Source organism: Rhinopithecus bieti, unplaced genomic scaffold (assembly GCF_001698545.2).
Source record: "Rhinopithecus bieti isolate Rb0 unplaced genomic scaffold, ASM169854v2 scaffold_15336, whole genome shotgun sequence".
Classification (NCBI taxonomy): Eukaryota; Metazoa; Chordata; class Mammalia; order Primates; family Cercopithecidae; genus Rhinopithecus; species Rhinopithecus bieti.
Genome location: NW_016808678.1, coordinates 2,732,343 through 2,751,540, shown reverse-complemented (window position 1 = coordinate 2,751,540; position 19,198 = coordinate 2,732,343). Strand labels below are relative to the sequence as shown.

Here is a 19,198-nt window from a genome sequence, read left to right as displayed (position 1 = left end):
TTACTCTGACACCAAAACCAAAGGTATCACAAGAACACTACAGACCAATATCCCTTCTCAATATAAATGCAAAAATTCTCAACAAAATACTAGCAAACATATTATAGTAGTCGTATATAAAAAGGATTACACAGCAAAAATAGCCACATTCTGGGTAATTGTGAAATGTGTTCATCTAGCCACCACCGTTTCCCTGCAACATGGCTCCTGGTTTCTTACAAATAATTTAGAAGGAAAACCTTATATTAAGTAAAATCGTAGCGTCAAAAGCATATGCCTATGTACAGTTGACAGAGCCACCTTAAGAGGAAGAGGAAATAAGAAGAAAAATAGAAACACAGAAAAGGATACCTGGTGGCCCTAAAAGTCCTGGATTTCCTGGATATCCTTTTTGACCTGGTGGTCCCATCTCGCCTTGATGACCTGACATTCCTGGTGATCCAGTTTCTCCAGGAAATCCTGATCTATCCAAGCCTGGAATTCCTGGGTCTCCCTTTGGCCCCATTTTACCTCTTCTGCCTGTGTATGAATAAGTGAATGAATTAATTAATTAACCCACAAATGCTTTCCCCTCCTAACTTCAGAAATATATATATATTCTTAAGATGGAGTCTCCCTCTGTCTTCCAGACTGGATTGCAGTGGTGCGATCTCGGCTCACTGCAACCTCCGCCTCCCTGGTTCAAGTGATTCTCCTGCCTCAGCCTCCCAAGTAGCTGGGACTACAGGCATGCGCCATAACGCGTGGCTAATTTTTGTCTTTTTAGTAGAGATGGGGTTTTGCCACGCAGGCCAGGCTGGTCTCGAACTCCTGACCTCAAGTGATCTGCCCACCTCGGCCTCCCAAAGTGCTGGGATTACAGGCATGAGCCACAGAGCCCGGCCACTTCAGAAATATTTTATGGCTGTAAATATTTAGCTTTGTGATTTGGGGTAACTGTACACTTATGCCTGCACGTGTCTGTGTGTGTGTGTGTGTGTGTGTGTGTGTGCATGCGCGTGTATGTATTTAATGTCCCCTCTGTAAAATTTCTGAGTTCCCTTCTGGTTCTAACATTCTCTGCTCCAATGACTCATGCAGTAATACAAGTGTAGTCTTTATATCTATTTTCTAGTCCTGCAGACACATTCTGGGACTGCACCTTATGAGCGCCGCTCACTCTGTATCCTGCAGAAGACATACAGAGCCGTTCACATAGAGGTAAGTCACTGGATGCCTCTGGAAACAATAATAATGCCACTGTAACAGTTAAGGTCTTGGTCAAAAATTTATTTGTGAACATATAAGCAATACGATAGACCACAGACATTTAACTGATTCCTAAGTAAAATTTTCCAGGAACAGTTCATCAGATCTGATTGAGAGGATCCAAAAACATAAAGTAAGTTTTCCATCCTCTGGAACATCTAGCCTGCATCATTTAGATTTATTTTCATGTTTCTTCTTTTATATTGTGTGTAAAACAATCAACTACATATTTTAGTTTATAAGTTTTTAAACTGGTATCATTGCATACATTTACCACATTTTAATAATAAGGATAAATTTACCACTTTAATATACTTATGAAAGTATTAAAGGTAAAATGTTTTCTGAGAATTTATATGTATCTAAATACATGTAAACACACACCAATCTCTCTCTGTCTTCAGCATTCATGTTTTTCTTGCATAAAATACACAAAGCAACTCACTAAATTATTAACTTCAGGTTTCTTCCTTTATAGGTGGTACACACTACTGTGTGCAACAAACCCTGACAGCAAGGTTTACACTTCTGAAGTATTTCTCATTGAACAGTGGTCAGGACTTGTTGCTGGACAGTTCCCACGTTAAGCAGCAAAGCACAGAGCAGGAGTCTCATGTCTCCTACCCATCTGGTGGCCAGTTTTGAGGCCCTCCTCCTACCTTGTTGCCCTTTCAATCCATTTAAGCCTGGAAGTCCTTGGGCTCCCCTAGGACCCTCTATGCACCTTCCTGGGGGTCCTTGTTCTCCGGGTGGTCCAGGCTGCCCTGGATCTCCTGCAAAAGAAAGCACACGTATATACCCAGATGCTAGAACTTAAGGTCTTGGTATTGCTATAGCAATCATTCTTCTGTTAACTTTTTTTCCACCTAAATCAGACCTATATTTACTACCATTAATATACCTTTTGTAGAGGGCACTCATTTAAAAAGAAGGAAGGGAGAAGGAAAGAAGGAAGAAAGGTAGGGCAGGAACATTGGATGGGAAAATAATTAGGCTCCATAGATTCTATTTCTCAAACTAGAAATTTTATTTGAGAATTCTTCATTTCTAGAACACCTACACATTCAGTTTGCTGCCTTTTAGCAGAGCTCACAGTGGAGAAAAGTAATGACACTTGCTATTGTACCTCGTGGTCCATCAAGCCCTTCATTTCCTGGAGTTCCAGGGAGACCCGGAAGTCCAGGGAGTCCAATTTCTCCATGTTCTCCAGAATTGCCTCTTTCTCCTGGAAAACCTGGTGTTCCTGGTCCTCCAGGCATGGCTACTGCTGGTTCTCCCTATAGCACAGAAATTATGTTATTACTATATAGTGCTTCCAAATCCTCGCTGATACTGACTAGTCTCTGTTACGGAGGCTGTAAGTCCCTGTTGCACAGCAACCACCATGCCATCAACTTTCCTTTTTGAGCTCTAGTTGCTGACTTTTCTATAAGATTATATTTAATAACACTTCAGGATATGTAGCCTCCACTTTTTCAGAAGACTGTGGGATTGTCTGTAAAGAGAAAAATCTAGATGTTTTACTTTTGATAGTTTTTCTCGTAGCTAACCACATTTCTTTCTAGTGTTGTTCCATTTTAAATACTCCGAGTGTTTATGAAATGATTAAAGATGCTGTCAGGATGAAATCTGCATTCTGACACCTTATGTTTTCCTTTCTAAAATGGAAGATGATCCAGAGAAACGTTTAAATAATTTAACATCTTCATCATCTACAAATATATTGATAATTTCTACATCTAGAGTGTTCTGCCAGGTAGGTGCCTACAAACTGGCCAATTAATGGTCACCCGCCCTCTCTTCTGTGACAGTTTGAGTTTGAATTTTTGCATACCTTGGCTCCTGGGACGCCTGGCTTTCCAGGTAACCCAGGCTCTCCTATTTTTCCAGGACAACCCAGTGATCCTTTTGTACCCGGAAAACCTTGGTCTCCTTCAGAGAAAAAATAAACATTGTTGTAGGATTAGTCTTATTGAAAGATTCTGAACAGTAACTCTCTTATCTCTCAACCAGCCAGAGATGCTTTTATGAAAGTTTAAGTGATAATAAAACCAACTGATAAATTAGCAATTTTTTAAAAGTTCCAAATCAAATTACATTGGTTCCCATTTTAAAAATTAACTTTCTCTATTTGGTTGTTTAGTATGGCTATGATTTTGATTCAGCAATTCTTCAAACCACTGATGCTGGTTGACCATTTGACTTTGTTTTTGAAGTATTTTTTACATACAGTGTACAGGTAAGTGGATTTTTATATGCAGATATATTCATGTAAGCATGACCTAGATTAAGATACAGAGCTTTTGGCCGGGCACGATGGCTCACACCTGTAATCCCAGAACTTTGGGAGGCCAAGGTGGGTGGATCACCTGAGGTCGGGAGTTTGAGACCAGCCTGACCGACATGGAGAAACCCCGTCTCTACTAAAAATACACACACACACACACACACACACACAAATTAGCCAGGCATGGTGACGCATGCCTGTAATCCCAGCTACTCAGGAGGGTGAGGCAGGAGAATTGCTTGAACCCAGGAGGCGGAGGTTGCAGTGAGCCGAGATAGTGCCAGTCACACTCCAGCCTGGGCAACAAAAGCAAAACTCCATCTCAAAAAAAAAAACAAACAAACAAAAAAAAAAACAAAAAAAAAGATACAGAGCTTTTTCAGCACCCCAGGTAGCCTTTCCCAACAGGGTTGCTTAAGAGAAGTAAGTCCTAATACCCTATAGCATCCATTGCACGTAAGGGATTAACTTCTTATGCCTTTATAGTAGGCGAACTGAGAAAGGGGTCAACACATTTTCTGTGTTCTCTGGTTCAGAAGAGGAAGCCACGGTGAAGCAAGGCTGCATTCAGAGTGTTCCTTCATACCCTCATTTGACCAATATTTAATTTGCAGTTAGTTCATGGGATTTGTTAGATTCAATTGTGAAACTGTAAATCTCCACTTTCTTTTTTTTTTTTTTTTTTGAGACGGAGTCTCGTCTGTCGCCCAGGCTGGAGTGCAGTGGCGCAATCTCCGCTCACTGCAAGCTCCGCCTCCCGGGTTCACGCCATTCTCCTGCCTCAGCCTCCTGTGGAGCTGGGACTACAGGCGTCCGCCACCGCGCACGGCTAATTTTTTGTATTTTTAGTAGAGACGGGGTTTCACCGTGTTAGCCAGGATGGTCTCGATCTCCTGACCTCGTGATCCGCCCGTCTCGGCCTCCCAAAGTGCTGGGATTACAGGCGTGAGCCACCGCGCCCGGCGTAAAATCTCCACTTTCAAGGAGCTCTTGGGTTAGTTCTGTTTCCCATAGTCAACAGTCTTCTTCCAGAGAGTCAATACCTAGAGTTGCAAAGTAGGGATGTAATTTATTAATGCAGGGTCCAAGAAGAATGAAGTACCAATGTGAGCCAGGCTCCCTTACTTCACAGATCATTAGGAAGAAAACCAAGAAATTGGACTCAAAGCCATTCTTGAGACTCCATGAGAAATGTGATTATGTTTTCCATTTCAAATACTCATAAATCGAAATCAATATTCTCATATTTGGGCAAAATTAATGTATAATAAACACTGATGACATACTAATCCAAGAGCTGAAACACCAAAACATGGATGCTATTTTTGACAAACATTTTAAATAATATTGTAACAAACATGAAATTGTCATAAAACTTGCAGTTCTGTGTGAGAATCCAGGGACTCAGGTTATTCATATGTCATCCTGGACAGGACTTTCCTGTACTTGTCAGTGGGCAGGTTTATGTCATTGTGTGAGTTCTCAGCATCTAGATTTTTTTTGGAGTGTTTCCTCTTTAAGGGGAAACAGCATTGTTTTTCCTAAAGGAAAATAAATTCTGTAATTTATTTTGGAGTGTATGGGGAAATCAGCTATGATTTCAGAGTTCCTTTCTTATTAAAAAAAAAAAAGAAATGTATACATGTAAAAGATGCAGGCATTTATAGAGAAGTATCAAAAATGTTTTTGAAATCCAACAATCAAGGTTCACTATTACCATTTTGGTGAATTTCCTTCTAGTTGTTTTCTATGTGTTTTAAAAAATACAACTGAAATGAAATTGCATAAATCAATGTAAATTCTGCCTTTTCACCTAACATATTATTATAAGATTTTTTTCCATTTATGGCTCTTAGAAAACATTTTTTTTTTTTTTTTTTTTTTTTTTTTTGAGACAGAGTCTTGCACCTCAGCCTCCTGAGTAGCTGAGATTACAGGCACGTGGCACCACACCAGGCTAATGTTTGTATTTGTAATAGAGTCTGGGTTTCACCATGTTGGTCAGGCTGGTCTCGAACTCCTGACCTCAAGTGATCTGCCCACCTCCGTCCCCCAAGGTGTGGGATTACAGGCGTGAGCCATTGTGTCTGGCCAGAAAACATTTTAAAGAGTATTATGGATATTTCCTATTTTACTCATTTTTATATCTTATATCCTCTATATCTTTATATTGTATTTTACTCATTTTACTTATACATATATACCTCTTCTAAATATCCACAACGAACTTTATGTTTGAAAAAATTTTAAATTTACCCTTAGGTCCAGGACGCCCAGGAAATCCAATTCCCGGAATTCCTGGTTCACCATCAGGTCCTGGAAGACCAGGATCTCCACATTTCCCCATAGATCCAGGCATACCTTAAAAACAAATATACATACACATCTCCACATCAGCAACTTTCCTTCATCTTGTTATAAAAGAAAATGTCTAAGTTATTTGTGTCATCCTATCCCTTTTGCACATTAAGTTTTTTTTTTTTTTTTTGAGATGGAGTCTCGCTCTGTCGCCCAGGCTGGAGTGCAGTGGCGTGATCTTGGCTCACTGCAAGTTCCGCCTCCCGGGTTCACGCCATTCTTCTGCCTCAGCCTCCCGAGTAGCTGGGACTACAGGTGCTCACCACCATGCCCAGCTAATTTTTTTTGTATTTTTAGTAGAGATGGGGTTTCACCAGGTTAGCCAGGATAGTCTCCATCTCCTGACCTCATGATCTGCCTGCCTCGGCTTCCCAAAGTGCTGGGATTATAGGCGGGAGCCACCGCGCCCAGCCAAGAAACATGTTTTAACACAACCCCAATCATATGCTCCCCTTCCCTCTCCCTATCCAATGGACTAATCTTTAGGAATTGCAAAGAATTTTGTCAATGTAATTTAATTCCTAATGGGAAATATTCTAGATGTCTTGAACTATGTAAGTCTCCCTCCATGCATGCAAAACTCAGTTTTACATCACGTTGGCAAAGAAATTCAGTTTTCAAATGAAGATGCTATGGAAAATATCCTAACAAGTTACCAGTGGGCAAACATCACTTGCTCCCCCACCAAAACTCCATAAAGGTTTTTCTGCTCTAAAATCCCTCGTAAGTAGTTACATCGGTTCTCCTCTGGAACCTTTATATTAGAAGCACCAGTTAGTTAGAATAATTTGGATAACCTCAGAGAACTACAGCAAGTCCCCAGCCTGCTTGCTTATCAGATAAGACACTGCCCTGTGCTCTCTTTTGGAGCCAATGAATACATTTTTTCCTTATAATGGGGACAGTATTTTTCCAAGAGAGTCAGGGTGTTGTCTGATGCCATGCACCAGATTTGGCAGAGGGTACTTACCAGGTGGACCTTGGGGGCCAGGATGGCCAGGGGGCCCTGGAGGTCCTGGTGGGCCTGGAACTGGTGTTGAAACACTGAGTTCTCCCCTAGGACCTTAAGGAAAGTTGTGGTCATAAGATTGGGGTATATACTGAAGCTTGTCTTAGATGATAGGGGAAAATACGATTATAAAGGGTTTATAAACATATCCCAAAGAAAATAAAAAATAACCTCTGTTTTCACAGGCTTCAAAACTAGCTTAAGGACGACCAGCCCGTAGAAACTTTCGTATTGAATCAACAAATATAAGTTTAGACAATTGTCTAATTGTTTTAACTCGTTTCCTGTTTACTCTGAGATAACTCACAGATGACAGTCCTAACTTGACCCCCTTATATTAGGATTAGAGACAAGTTCTGTTTAGAAATAACTCCAAGAACAGTTGTTGTATTTTATTTCACATTGAAAATCAGATTTGCTTCAGCCTCAAAGAACGCGTTTATGTAAAATTAAATGAGTGCTGGCAGCGAGCTGCACTTCTATTTTTTTTCTAAAAGGGAAATTAATAGCCTAACATGCTGGTCTATTGAAAACAGCCTATTCCAAATAATTGATAATATGGAATTAAGTTTAAACGTTGGTGAATACTGATAGGATACTTATTTATTGGGTGACTAGTTTCCACAGGAAGCCTATTGAATGAAATAGTAAGTTTTGATATGGGCAAGGCTGATGTGGGTTTATGAACTTGGACACTTTTCTTAACCTCGCTGGTAAGTTCTCTGTCATAAGGGAAAGAATGCCTACTCAGCAGATGAGGACATGACATAACATTCTGACCACAGTGGCAAACATTAAAAATATGTTTAGTGATAAGTGTTGTCCATATAGTCATTTATTTATAGAAAAAATAGGTTTACAGTATGTGATGAGACAATTTTGATAATAATATATTTTATGACAATGGAGTCCTTTAGTAAAGATTCACACTTAGAAATAACAGAAGAGGCCGGGCGTGGTGGTTCACACCTGTAATCTCAGCACTTTGGGAGGCCTAGGTGGGTGGATCACTTGAGGTCAGGAGTTCAAGACCAGCCTGGCCAACATAGTAAACCCTGTCTCTACTAAAAATACAAAAATTAACCAGGTGTGGTGGTGTGTGCCTGTAATCCCAACTACTCGGGAGGCTGAGGCACGAGAATCCCTTGAGTCTAGGAGATGTAGGTTGCAGTGAGCCGAGATCACACCACTGTACTCCAGCCTGGGTGGCAGAGCAAGACCCCATCTCAAAAAACAACAACACAAACAGCAACAACAATAGAGCATTTGGTGATGGATTAGAACAGGGCTAAACAAACTTTTGCTGTAAAGGACCAGATAGTAAGAAATTTAGGCTTCGTGATTCAAATCTACTCAGCTACTCAGTTCCGCCATTGTAGCATAAAAGCAGCCAGAGACAGTACATACAGGAGTGCGGCTGTGTTCCAAGAAACTTTATTTATGGATACTCTAATTTGAATTTCATATCATTTTCATGTATCACAAAATATCATTAAATATTTTTTCGATCATTTGAAAATGTGAAAACCATTCTTAGCTTGATACAAAATCTTAGCCTGATAGAAAATCAGGCAGTGGGCTGGACTTGGACAGTGGTCCACCACCGTTTGCTAGTACCTGGATTAGAACAGCAGCCTCCTTCAGCCAGGCATAGTGGCTCATACCTGTAATCCTAGCACTTTAGGAGGCCGAGGCAGGTAGATCACCTGAGGTCGGGAGTTCAAGACCAGCCTGGCCAACATGGTGAAACCCCATCTCCACTAAAAATACAAAAATTAGCCTGGCATGGTGGCAGGTGCCTGTAATCCCAGCTACTCGGGAGGATGAGACAGGAGAATCTCTTGAACCCAGGAGGCGGAGGTTGCAGTGAGCCAAGATTGCAACATTACACTCCAGCCTGGGCGACAGAGCAAGACTCCATCTCAGAAAAAAAAAAAAAAAAAAGAAAAGAAAAGAAAAGAAAAGAAAAAGAATAACAGCCTCCAAAGTAAGGTGCGGATAAACATAAATATTTATTTATTTATTTAATATATAGAGAAAGTCGTAAGATTTAAGATTTACATGCATGTGTGGACAGAAATGATGCATACATTTATAACACATAATGTAAGGTTGTGTACTCTAAAAGTTTTACCAATGAGGGAAGATACTATAAAATGATTTAGAGACCATGGGTTTACTGGGTCTCACCCTTTAAAGTGATTTTATTTTATTTTATCTATCTATCTACCTACCTACCTACCTACCTACCTACCTACCTACCTATATATCTATCTATTTACTTATTTTTGAGACATTGTCTCATTCTGTTGCCCAGGCTGGAGTGCAGTAGCATGATCTCGGCTCACTGCAACCTCCACCTTCCAGGTTCAAGTGATTCTCCTACCTCAGCCTTCCAAGTAGCTGGAACTGTGGGTATGTGCCACCATGCTCAGCTGATTTTTATATTTTTAGTAGAGATAGGGGTTCGCCATGTTGACCAGGCTGGTCTTGAACTTCTGACCTCAAGTGATCTGCCCATCTTGGCCTTCCAAAAGGCTGGGATTATAGGTGTGAGTCACTGTGCCCAGCCTAAAGTGATTTTAGAAGTAAAGCATGACCATGGTGGCATTATTCGCTTAAAACTGTCAGTAGCATGCTATTCTGACCTCCAGCCACACTCCTGAATTCAGAACTACGGCCAGTATATGTATATCCCAAAAGTTACCTGGACTTTTAAACTATTAGCAGACCATTTCCTTCATTTGTCTTAGATATTTTAAACTTTTATTTGTAACCTGCCTATTGAGTTATGGATGAAAATCAACAAAGTTGTGGCTGGGCACAGTGGCTCACACCTGTAATCCTAGCACTTTGGGAGGCTGAAGCAAGGATTGTTTGGGCTTGGGAGATGGAGATCAGCCTGGACAAACAGCAAGATCCTGTCTCTACAAAAAATAAAAATAAAATGTAAGTTAGCTGGTCGTGGTGACACACGCCTATAGCCCCAGCTACTCTGGAGACCAGGTGGGAGGATCTATTAAGCCCAGAAGAAGTTTGAGGATGCAGTAAACTATAATTATGCCACTGCACTCCAGTCTGGCAACAGAGTGAGACCCTGTCTCTAAAAACACACACACAAAAAACAAATTTGCAATAATGCTTAGCATCTATTCATTTCATATATTTATATAAGTAATAGATATGGAATATCCTAGGAAATTTCAGTTGAATTGCCCAGTAATGGAGAAAAGATGAGTTTTCTCTAACATACCCTACATATTCTTTCCTGGCATCTGTGAGATGACATATTCTATTCATTAAAAGCAAGTTTCTATATTTTCCTTAGTCTTCGAGAAGCTTCGTTAGCTCTAGAAACAATCAACCCACTCCATCAGAAAACAGGACTGGAAAGAAAACTAACCAACCGGCTTCTCCAGGTGGTCCAGGGGCTCCAGGAACTCCTTGTATGCCCTGGGGACCAGGTTCTCCTTGGGGTCCGTAGCCAGGTGGTCCAGCTGGTCCTGCAGGTCCTGGGGACCCAGGGGAGCCAGGATCCCCTGGAGGACCTTGGTCCCCCTTCTCACCACTCAGAGCCTGTGACAACAGGAATGTGTTTGAATCGTGCTTCATTCCAGTATCTTCTTACGACAGGTTAATCATCCTCCAGATATGAATACCAGTTAGGCTGTCATTGAGATCTTGAATTAAAAGCATTTGGCATTTGATGAGAATTATTACTAAAATAAGAGCACTGCAGGTTTCTGCCATTTTGTGTCCTTTGGAGTTTAGCAACATTTTTTGAACTTGGAACTGTCTTGAGTCCCACTTGAGATATCTTACAATGACAGATCTCTCATATAATAATAGCCACTAGAACTAAGTTCAAATTGACAGTAGTTCAAATGACTTTAGCGGTGATTTTTATGATAATGTTATATTTCTGAAATAAAATGAGTACAGCAAACCTTTACTTGTGTTTTCACCAGGTATTTTCATGACAAAGGGAATTTCCCACTTCCATTTTCTCTCATAAACTGTCTAGTTTTTAAATCTTCATATGCTATAACCTTGAAAATGATTTGTAGATTTAAAAGAAGTTGAATTTGACAAAATAATTTAAGCCCTCTTCCTTCCCAACATGGCCCTCTGAAATAAATTTGACTCAATTTTTCATTGTTCAGTATCATCAGATGGCTAAGTGGTCTGTGTCCTTTTCTAATGACAGGATGTAAGCCTCCACAAATCACCACCTTGATTTTTCTCTCATTTACTTTATGGAATATCTTTACCAGAACTTATAAAGAAAGTGAGATGCAAGTAGGGACATCATACAAATTCACTTAATACTAGACCAACGCAGAATTCTGGCACTGTCGCTTTATAAGCATAACTACCACAAAGTGAACAGCCTGGGACTTGGCCAAGGCAGGGTCTGAGAACTGCTGGCCCTGTAGATGCTGCCAGCCAAAAAGGATTTTGTAGTCAGAAGCATTTAGGAAAGACCAGATAGCTTATCTTCATGTGGAAGACTCACAGGTCATGTTCTGACATTAAAGGGTCTGTAAATGAATCTTTAAATTTGTTTACCAAGTTTCTCCAAACCTGTTTGAGGTAAAATCTGTTTTATTGGATAACACAGGTTAGTCCCGGGAGAAACTGGTATTTCATAGTTTGGGCAGCATCCCTTGCAAACCTCTTGTAAGTACGTTATGATGACAGGTGCTCACCCTCTCACTCTATGACATTTTAAAGCAAATCTTAGGGCTGGGTGCGTTGACTTATACCTGTAATCCCAGCACTTTGGGAGGCCGAGGTGGGCAGATCACCTGAGGTCAGGAGTTCGAGACCACCCTGGCCAACATGGTAAAACCCCATCTTTACTAAAAATACAAAATTAGCTGGGTGTGGTGGCACATGCCTGTGATCCCAGCTACTCAGGAGGCTAAGGTGGGAGAATCGCTTGAACCCGGGAGATGGAGGTTGCAGTGAGCTGAGAGTGCACCATTGCACTCAGCCTGGGCAACACTGCCCGCCCCGCAAAAAAAAAAGGAAAAAAAAAAAGATCTTGATAGATATTACCTCAATTAAACATGTGAGAAATTCTTTCATGAAAAGTGATTAAATTTACATAAACTTAAATATCTTAAATGACAAAACAGTCTCTTTATTTGACTATGATACCTCTGAATATACTGTCTTCTAATGCATTTATTTTTACTTAAAAGTATGGACATAGACCCCAAAATATTTATTAAACTTTCCACTATATATGATTTTCTGAACCTTTCCATGGACTCATTTGATACAAATATGGAACTGTAATTTGTGTATGAGATAGGGTTGTTATCAATATAGAATTTTGTTTGGTTGAAATCACTGAATGCTACCTATTTATTTTATCAAAATACTATAACTATTTGCTTGGGTTATTCCTGCTAATTTGAAGATGCTTCATTCTGCAGTTAGAGCAACGAACTGTGCTGAGCGGCCATTTTTGGAAAAGAAATCACTTTTTTTTTTTTTTTTTATTATACTTCAAGTTCTAGGGTACATGTGCATAACGTGCAGGTTTGTTACATATGTATACTTGTGCCATGTTGGTGTGCTGCACCCATCAACTCGTCAGCACCCATCAATTCATCATTTATATCATGTATAACTCCCCAATGCAATCCCTCCCCCCTCCCCCCTCCCCATGATAGGCCCCAGTGTGTGATGTTCCCCTTCCCGAGTCCAAGTGATCTCATTGTTCAGTTCCCACCTATGAGTGAGAACAGGCGGTGTTTGGTTTTCTGTTCTTAGACTTGGAATCAACCCAAATGGCCATCTGTGACAGACTGGATTAAGAAAATGTGGCACATATACACCATGGAATACTATGCAGCCATAAAAAAGGATGAGTTTGCGTCCTTTGTAGGGGCATGGATGCAGCTGGAAACCATCATTCTTAGCAAACTATCACAAGAACAGAAATCACTTTTATCTCTAAACTTCAGAGTACTTCATTCATAGGGAGGGTAAAGTTGCTAAATACCAACCAGTTCGCCTTTAGGTCCTGGTAATCCTTTCACTCCCGGAGTTCCAGGAATTCCATCGAAGCCCTTTCTCCCAGGTTGACCTCTGAGCCCCGGGTCCCCTGGGGCACCAACTTGCCCCTCAGGCTGAGGTGTTTCACCTTTTTCTCCTTTAAGTCCTCGGTCACCCTCGGCACCTGGGAAACCCTAGGGTAGTACAGAAATGAATCTGCATTATATTTTGTTAGAATTCTTCTTGTGTCAATCTTAAAAACAGTGTGGACATGAACTTTTGAATTTTAACATGAATTTTTTCAACACACTTTCTTTGGTCCACAAGTATTATTTCAAGCATTTTGTTTGTTTTGCTTTGTTGTTAACTTCCAAAACTGAAAAATAATTCAGTTAGGTAGTATAATTCAAAACAATACACACAATAATCTAATTCAATACCATAGAACAATCACCATAATTCAGGTTATGTTCGAATATTGGTAAATTTTAACAAGCGTCTCTGAATAATTTGATCTAAATATATTTATCTATAACTTTTTGGTTCACTATGACAATCAAGATTCTAATTTTTAACAGACTTACTGTGGTATAATTTACATACCATAAAATTTCTCCTTTATAAGAGTACAATTCAGTGATTTTTTTAGTAAATTCATAGAATCATGCCACAATCACCACAATCATGTTTAAACATCTCCATCACACTCCCAAATTCCCTCAAACCCATTTGCAATGAACCTCTGTTCCCACCCTCAGCCCTAGGCAACCACTAATCTGTTTTCTGTTTCTGATACCATTTCAAACTGTTTATAAATTCATTGACTCATTCACTTAATCAGTCACAGATTTATTAATTTAATCAACAGGTATCTATTAAGTGCCTACCATTTGCAAGGCACCAAACTAATAAGTGTGTTGCAACCGTATTTCTAGAGTGTGCACTTTTTCAAATCGAAGCTAAAGATTTAAAAACATGAAATCTTACTGGAATTCCTGGAAGTCCTGTATTTCCTGGGGACCCTGGGCTTCCTTTCAAGCCAGCTGCACCTTGTCTTCCTGCAAATCAACGAATTATTAACTAACTCCTCATTGAACGCCAACTCTGAGTAGACAGGGTAATACAATGTATGAAGAAAATAGAGTGTTTTCTTATGGGGAAAGAAAGACAGCTTCTGTCATAAAACATAAATGCAATAAGAGAATGGGAGTAAATAACAGAACAAGAGATCATGGAACAAGTAACTCAGATCTTAGCTTCTTAAAATTTAATCTTCATAATTTTAAGATTATATCTTTATTTTTTCTGAGTATATATTACTTTTAAAAGTAATATATGCTCATTATAAGAAAATTATGCAGAAAGAAGAGACTAAAAATCACCTATAAATCTACTACCAGAAGATAATATTTGCTAAAGTTTAACGTATATTAATGATAAATTTTTATATCCATAAGTGCATAGGACTCATATACACACTATTTTGGAATTATAGTATACACATGTCAATAAGTATGAATTTATAGCTTCGTTTTAAATGGCTGCATGCTGCCTATTGTGTTGGTGAGCCATCATTTATTTAGCTAAATGCTGTTTTTAGACATTTAGAGTTAGCTAGACATTTTTCAACTTTTGACTGTTGTAAACAATGCTTTGAAAAATGTCTCTGGGTATTTAGCTTTCCAGATTTATCCAATTATTTCCTTTATAATAAATTTTTAAAAGTATAACGGCAGAGGCAAATGGTCACAAACTTTTCTAAGGTTTTGAATGTCTCTTGACAAATTGCATTTTATTGTACAATTTTATATTTCCCATAGATATTTAAATATCTGTAAAGATGATCCCTTTAAATGACTTTCTGGGTGGGTCTTTGGTCGGTTAATCAACACATATTTATTCAGATTCTATTTTTTTGCAAGCTATTGAGCTGGGGTGTATATTTTTATAGGGATCCAAACCATTTTACTGCTTACATATCTTCTTTGAGCTGCACCTGGATAGGCCAAATGTAGAGAAACTATGAAAAATACAACAATGCAATGAGTGGACAACATCAGTGAGCTGCTCACCTGCTCACCTTGAGCCAAGGAGGGGACTCGAGGAGAGTCTAGGAAAATAATGATTTTTTATCTTTTGTTGTTTTTCCTCCTTATTTCCCTCCTTCATTTTCTTCCTTTTGGTTTTTGTTTTAATAGAACACTTCCCTTGGATATTTGGATACTGAACAGGAGTGACATGAGGAACAGCCCCTACCTCTCCACTCCTCCTTCCCGCACAAGCCTGTGAGCCAGGGCAGGGGCAGCCATTGAAAGTAGCAGAGGCCTTGATAAAGGAGAAGTGAGTGGGACCTGAGGGGACAAAGGATCCCTGCCCAAGTGCATGTCATCCAGTGGCTGGCCACAGTGTCCACGGCTGCCGCCATTAGTCTTTCTTCTTTGGATTGAGACCCAGTCTCCCAGAAGACCCTATGCCAATGCAAATGGCTACTGGATGGAGATAACATATCATATTCCCTATCCAGGTTGCCAGGTAGACCTTTGGATTAACTCCCCAAAAGCAGCCACCTAGGAGACAGGTGACAGCACTGCGGTCAGGGGATGCAGGCGTGGAGGGCAAGAGCACGCCTCTGGATTTAAGTTCAGTCTCTACCACATTATCAGCTGTGCCACCTGATGCCTCAGCTTCCTCATCTGTCAAATGGGGTTAATTACAGCACCAACCTCTAGGGCTGATGTGAGAAATAAAGGAATGGAGGCACGTAAGACACTTAAAACAGTGCCCAACACACAGGCCAAGGGCTCTGTAACTTCAACTCTTACTGGTTAATGATACATAATTTGATGACACTGTCTGAAGACCAAGGTGCTGGTGGCAGAGTCAGGACTGTGGGTGGTAGCAAGGGAGAGAGAGGCCCTGTGTAGACGGGAGTGGCACAAGGGGCAGAGGAACGCAGTCAATAAACAGAGATGTTTTGTACTTCAAAGTTTTACCCATAGGCAGTTCTGTGACTGAAGACGGGGAGGTCAAAAGCAGAGGTGGTGACAGCCATGAGTAACCATGTGGGACAGAGAGTCCTGGCCTGGTACAGAGTTGTCAAGAGGAGACTTGTGAATCATCCTTTATTTAAGCCTCAGGACACTGGCTATAAAATGTTTTGTTTTTTCCCCCTTTCAAAATTTGACTTAGTGGCTAATATTTTTTTTAAAAAACACCATGAGATTGAAATAAAAATTCCAATTCCTTTCTTCTGATGAAAACTTGGAAAATTTATTAATGCAGGGCCTAACATGTTACACAGTAACAATGGGCTGGAAGCGAGTGCCTGCTGGCCCGTTCAAATGTGCCCTCAGTTTGTTTACTGTAGTTCTGCAACTCTCTTGTCCCCAGCACTGAGGATGTTGCAATTTTTTAAAACAGCATTTGCATCCTTAAGAAGAAAGTGAAATACCGCACATTCCTATGACTCTTAAAAGTAGGAACATGAAAAAATGGACTGAGTAGGGTTGTGTCTTTTGAGAAAAAAGGGAGAGAGCATGTTTCTTTATGGAAGAGAAAGAGGGTATCTGTTTCATGCAGCTGCTTCACTGCCTTCAGTTAACTGCTGTTCTCTTGTAGGACTCTGTGTTGACAATTCCTGCCTAACACAATACTTTGCTAGGGGTCAGCAACTAAAATGGAACAGGGAAAAATACCAGCTTTTCTTGGATTTTGGCTGACTTTATGTTAATAAAATATATGTTTTTGAAACTCTCCCTCCAAGTTCACATAAACCACATCATGACATCCACCTATCAAATGCCTTTATTTTCTTCCAGTGTATTGACCCTTTTGTGCTTGCAAAAACACTTGCATGCAAATTGTTTGTACCTGGGATTCCTTTTACACCATGTAACCCTGGCAATCCTGGGAGACCGGGGGGCCCTGGGATATAAGGGCACTGTATACACAGCAGGCCTGGTTCTCCTGCAACGAGAGTACACTAGCATTACTTATAAAGCTACACCACATCCTCAGAAAAAAACAAATATTTTCCAACCACACTATCATTTATTACATTTAAACATTTTTATGTAGTGAAAATTATCTAGGACATTATACATATTAATTTTAAAGGCATTTTTTAAAACAGCATTTGCATCCTTAAGAAGAAAGTGAAATACCGCACATTCCTATGACTCTTAAAAGTAGGAACATGAAAAAATGGACTGAGTAGGGTTGTGTCTTTTGAGAAAAAAGGGAGAGAGCATGTTTCTTTATGGAAGAGAAAGAGGGTATCTGTTTCTATAAAGAAGGCATTATACATATTAATTTTAAAATTCATCTATTATAGATCTGCTTACTTTAATGTTCTGAGCTATACAGTTCTTCTGAAAGGGGAAATTCCAAGACTCTAACGTAAAACATCTATTTCAGTGATTCTTTCCTTGCATGCAGGCGAAAACTCACATTTTAGGGATATCCAACAATTTATTGCATAGGTGCCAAATAAATTATTGATTTACAGATAAACAAAATCATCACTGACTGGTAGCTATTTGGGATCATTGTTATCTCAGGGGGAAAATCAATTATAATAATGATGATGAAAAAGACTTATCCTAATACAACATTATTGATTGAACCAACCTTTGGGCCCATCAATGCCTGGGATTCCTGAAGACCCTAGATAGCCTGGCAGTCCGCGATCTCCAGGTGGACCCTTGCGAAAAATGATGTCACCTGTAAAAATACAGCACCAAAGGCAATTTTTTATTTATTTATTTTTTTCAATGTAGTGAGTGTTGTAATATATGTATTATTTAAAGTGCATCTCTCTCATGTTTGTATTGGAAGCCTAGTCTTAAAAGTTTATCTGCAACTGAGAAGACATGGTGACCAGCTCTTCCCTTCATATTACATAGATGTGGCATTTTTAAGGTAGTTGGTCTTCGAAAGCTCATTATATAATTTTTTTTTTTGTCACAGAATCAACCTATTTTATCTTACTTAGTTGTTTCCAGTTATTCCAAGTTGATATGGTTTGGCTGTATCCCCACCCAAATCTCATCTTGAATTGTAGTACTTCTATAATCCCCATGTGTCTTGAAACGAACCTGGTGGGAGGTAATTTAATCATGGGGGTGGTTACCCTCATGCTGTTCTTGTGATAATGAATGAGTGCTTATGAGATCTGATGGTTTTATAAGGGGCTTTTCCCCATTTTGCTCAGCACTTCTCCTTGTTGCCATCATGTGAAGAAGGACATGTTTGCTTCCCCTTCTACCATAAGTGTAAGTTTCCTGAGGCCTCCCCAACCATGCTGAACTGTGAGTCAATTAAACCTCTTTCCTTTATAAATTACCCAGTCTCAGGTATGTCTTTATTAGCAGCCTGAGAACGGACTAATACACGGACAATCCCTTTAGCATCTTGAGGCAAAGGATCAAATCTTATTCTGGATATTTTTTGATACATTGTATCTTCCTGATATACTGTAGATGCTTAATATATGTTGAGAAAAGAAAATAGATTCTGACTCAGGGTATCATCTGTTTTCTCTTTGTTGCTTGTCCATATCAATTGAGTTGTCATTCTTAAGGCAGGTCTCTAAGAAAGCTCTTTTCAGCTTCCACATTTTCTGCTACTGTAATGTTACAATGAACAGCTAATTCTCTTAAACTGGTTAATTGTGTTCAGTAATCTAATGGTTGGCTCTGTCATTTCAATTACAGGTTGAAGGCAATGGTGATTAAAGTAAATATTTAAAAACAGTACCATAGCTGTCCCAAATTTCAGAAAAACAAGGTACCACTAGAAACATTTAATTTCATTGGAACACAGAAGAATGACCATTTTGTGATCAGTTTTCTGCATCTTTAAAATACCTGGAAGGTCATCTTTAAATGGTACAATCTGATAAAAGTTTAATACTTAGTGTAGACTTATATGAATACTACATTCATACATTTTTGTATACTTACACATTTTCATACTCAATTAATGCTTAATTAAAAAAATATTTGAGTACCTGCAGTGTTCCCCATGCTACATATTGGGCTTAAACAGTTAAAAAGATATAGTCTTTGACCTCAAAATACTTTGATTCTTGTAAGAAAAACTGACAAAGACAAAGATAAGGCAATGTGAAAACTTCTACAGTTGGGATAACCTTGGCAGTTACAGGATGTGGACTCACTGAAAGCTTTCTGCTGGACTTGAACTTGAAACTGCAGTCTGAAGGACAGATGGGTGTTGCTTAGAGAAGGGAAGGTAGGAAGCAAAGACCCCTGGACAGAGTGTAGCAG

General features: G+C 39.5%; 1 protein-coding gene across 1 annotated transcript in view; it reads right to left on the bottom strand.

The window, feature by feature from the left end:
• Window positions 1-19,198, bottom strand: part of COL4A3 (collagen type IV alpha 3 chain) — a 158,853-nt gene that overhangs the window by 34,137 nt on the left and 105,518 nt on the right. The window contains exons 21-31 of the mRNA XM_017886959.1: window positions 17,541-17,633; window positions 16,782-16,877; window positions 13,899-13,969; window positions 12,923-13,105; window positions 10,310-10,478; window positions 6,864-6,956; window positions 5,792-5,896; window positions 3,083-3,180; window positions 2,375-2,525; window positions 1,908-2,021; window positions 352-519 (exon numbers count right to left, since the gene is read on the bottom strand). Coding sequence (XP_017742448.1) covers window positions 352-519; window positions 1,908-2,021; window positions 2,375-2,525; window positions 3,083-3,180; window positions 5,792-5,896; window positions 6,864-6,956; window positions 10,310-10,478; window positions 12,923-13,105; window positions 13,899-13,969; window positions 16,782-16,877; window positions 17,541-17,633 — 1,341 coding nt within the window. The remainder of the gene's footprint in view (window positions 1-351; window positions 520-1,907; window positions 2,022-2,374; window positions 2,526-3,082; window positions 3,181-5,791; window positions 5,897-6,863; window positions 6,957-10,309; window positions 10,479-12,922; window positions 13,106-13,898; window positions 13,970-16,781; window positions 16,878-17,540; window positions 17,634-19,198) is intronic.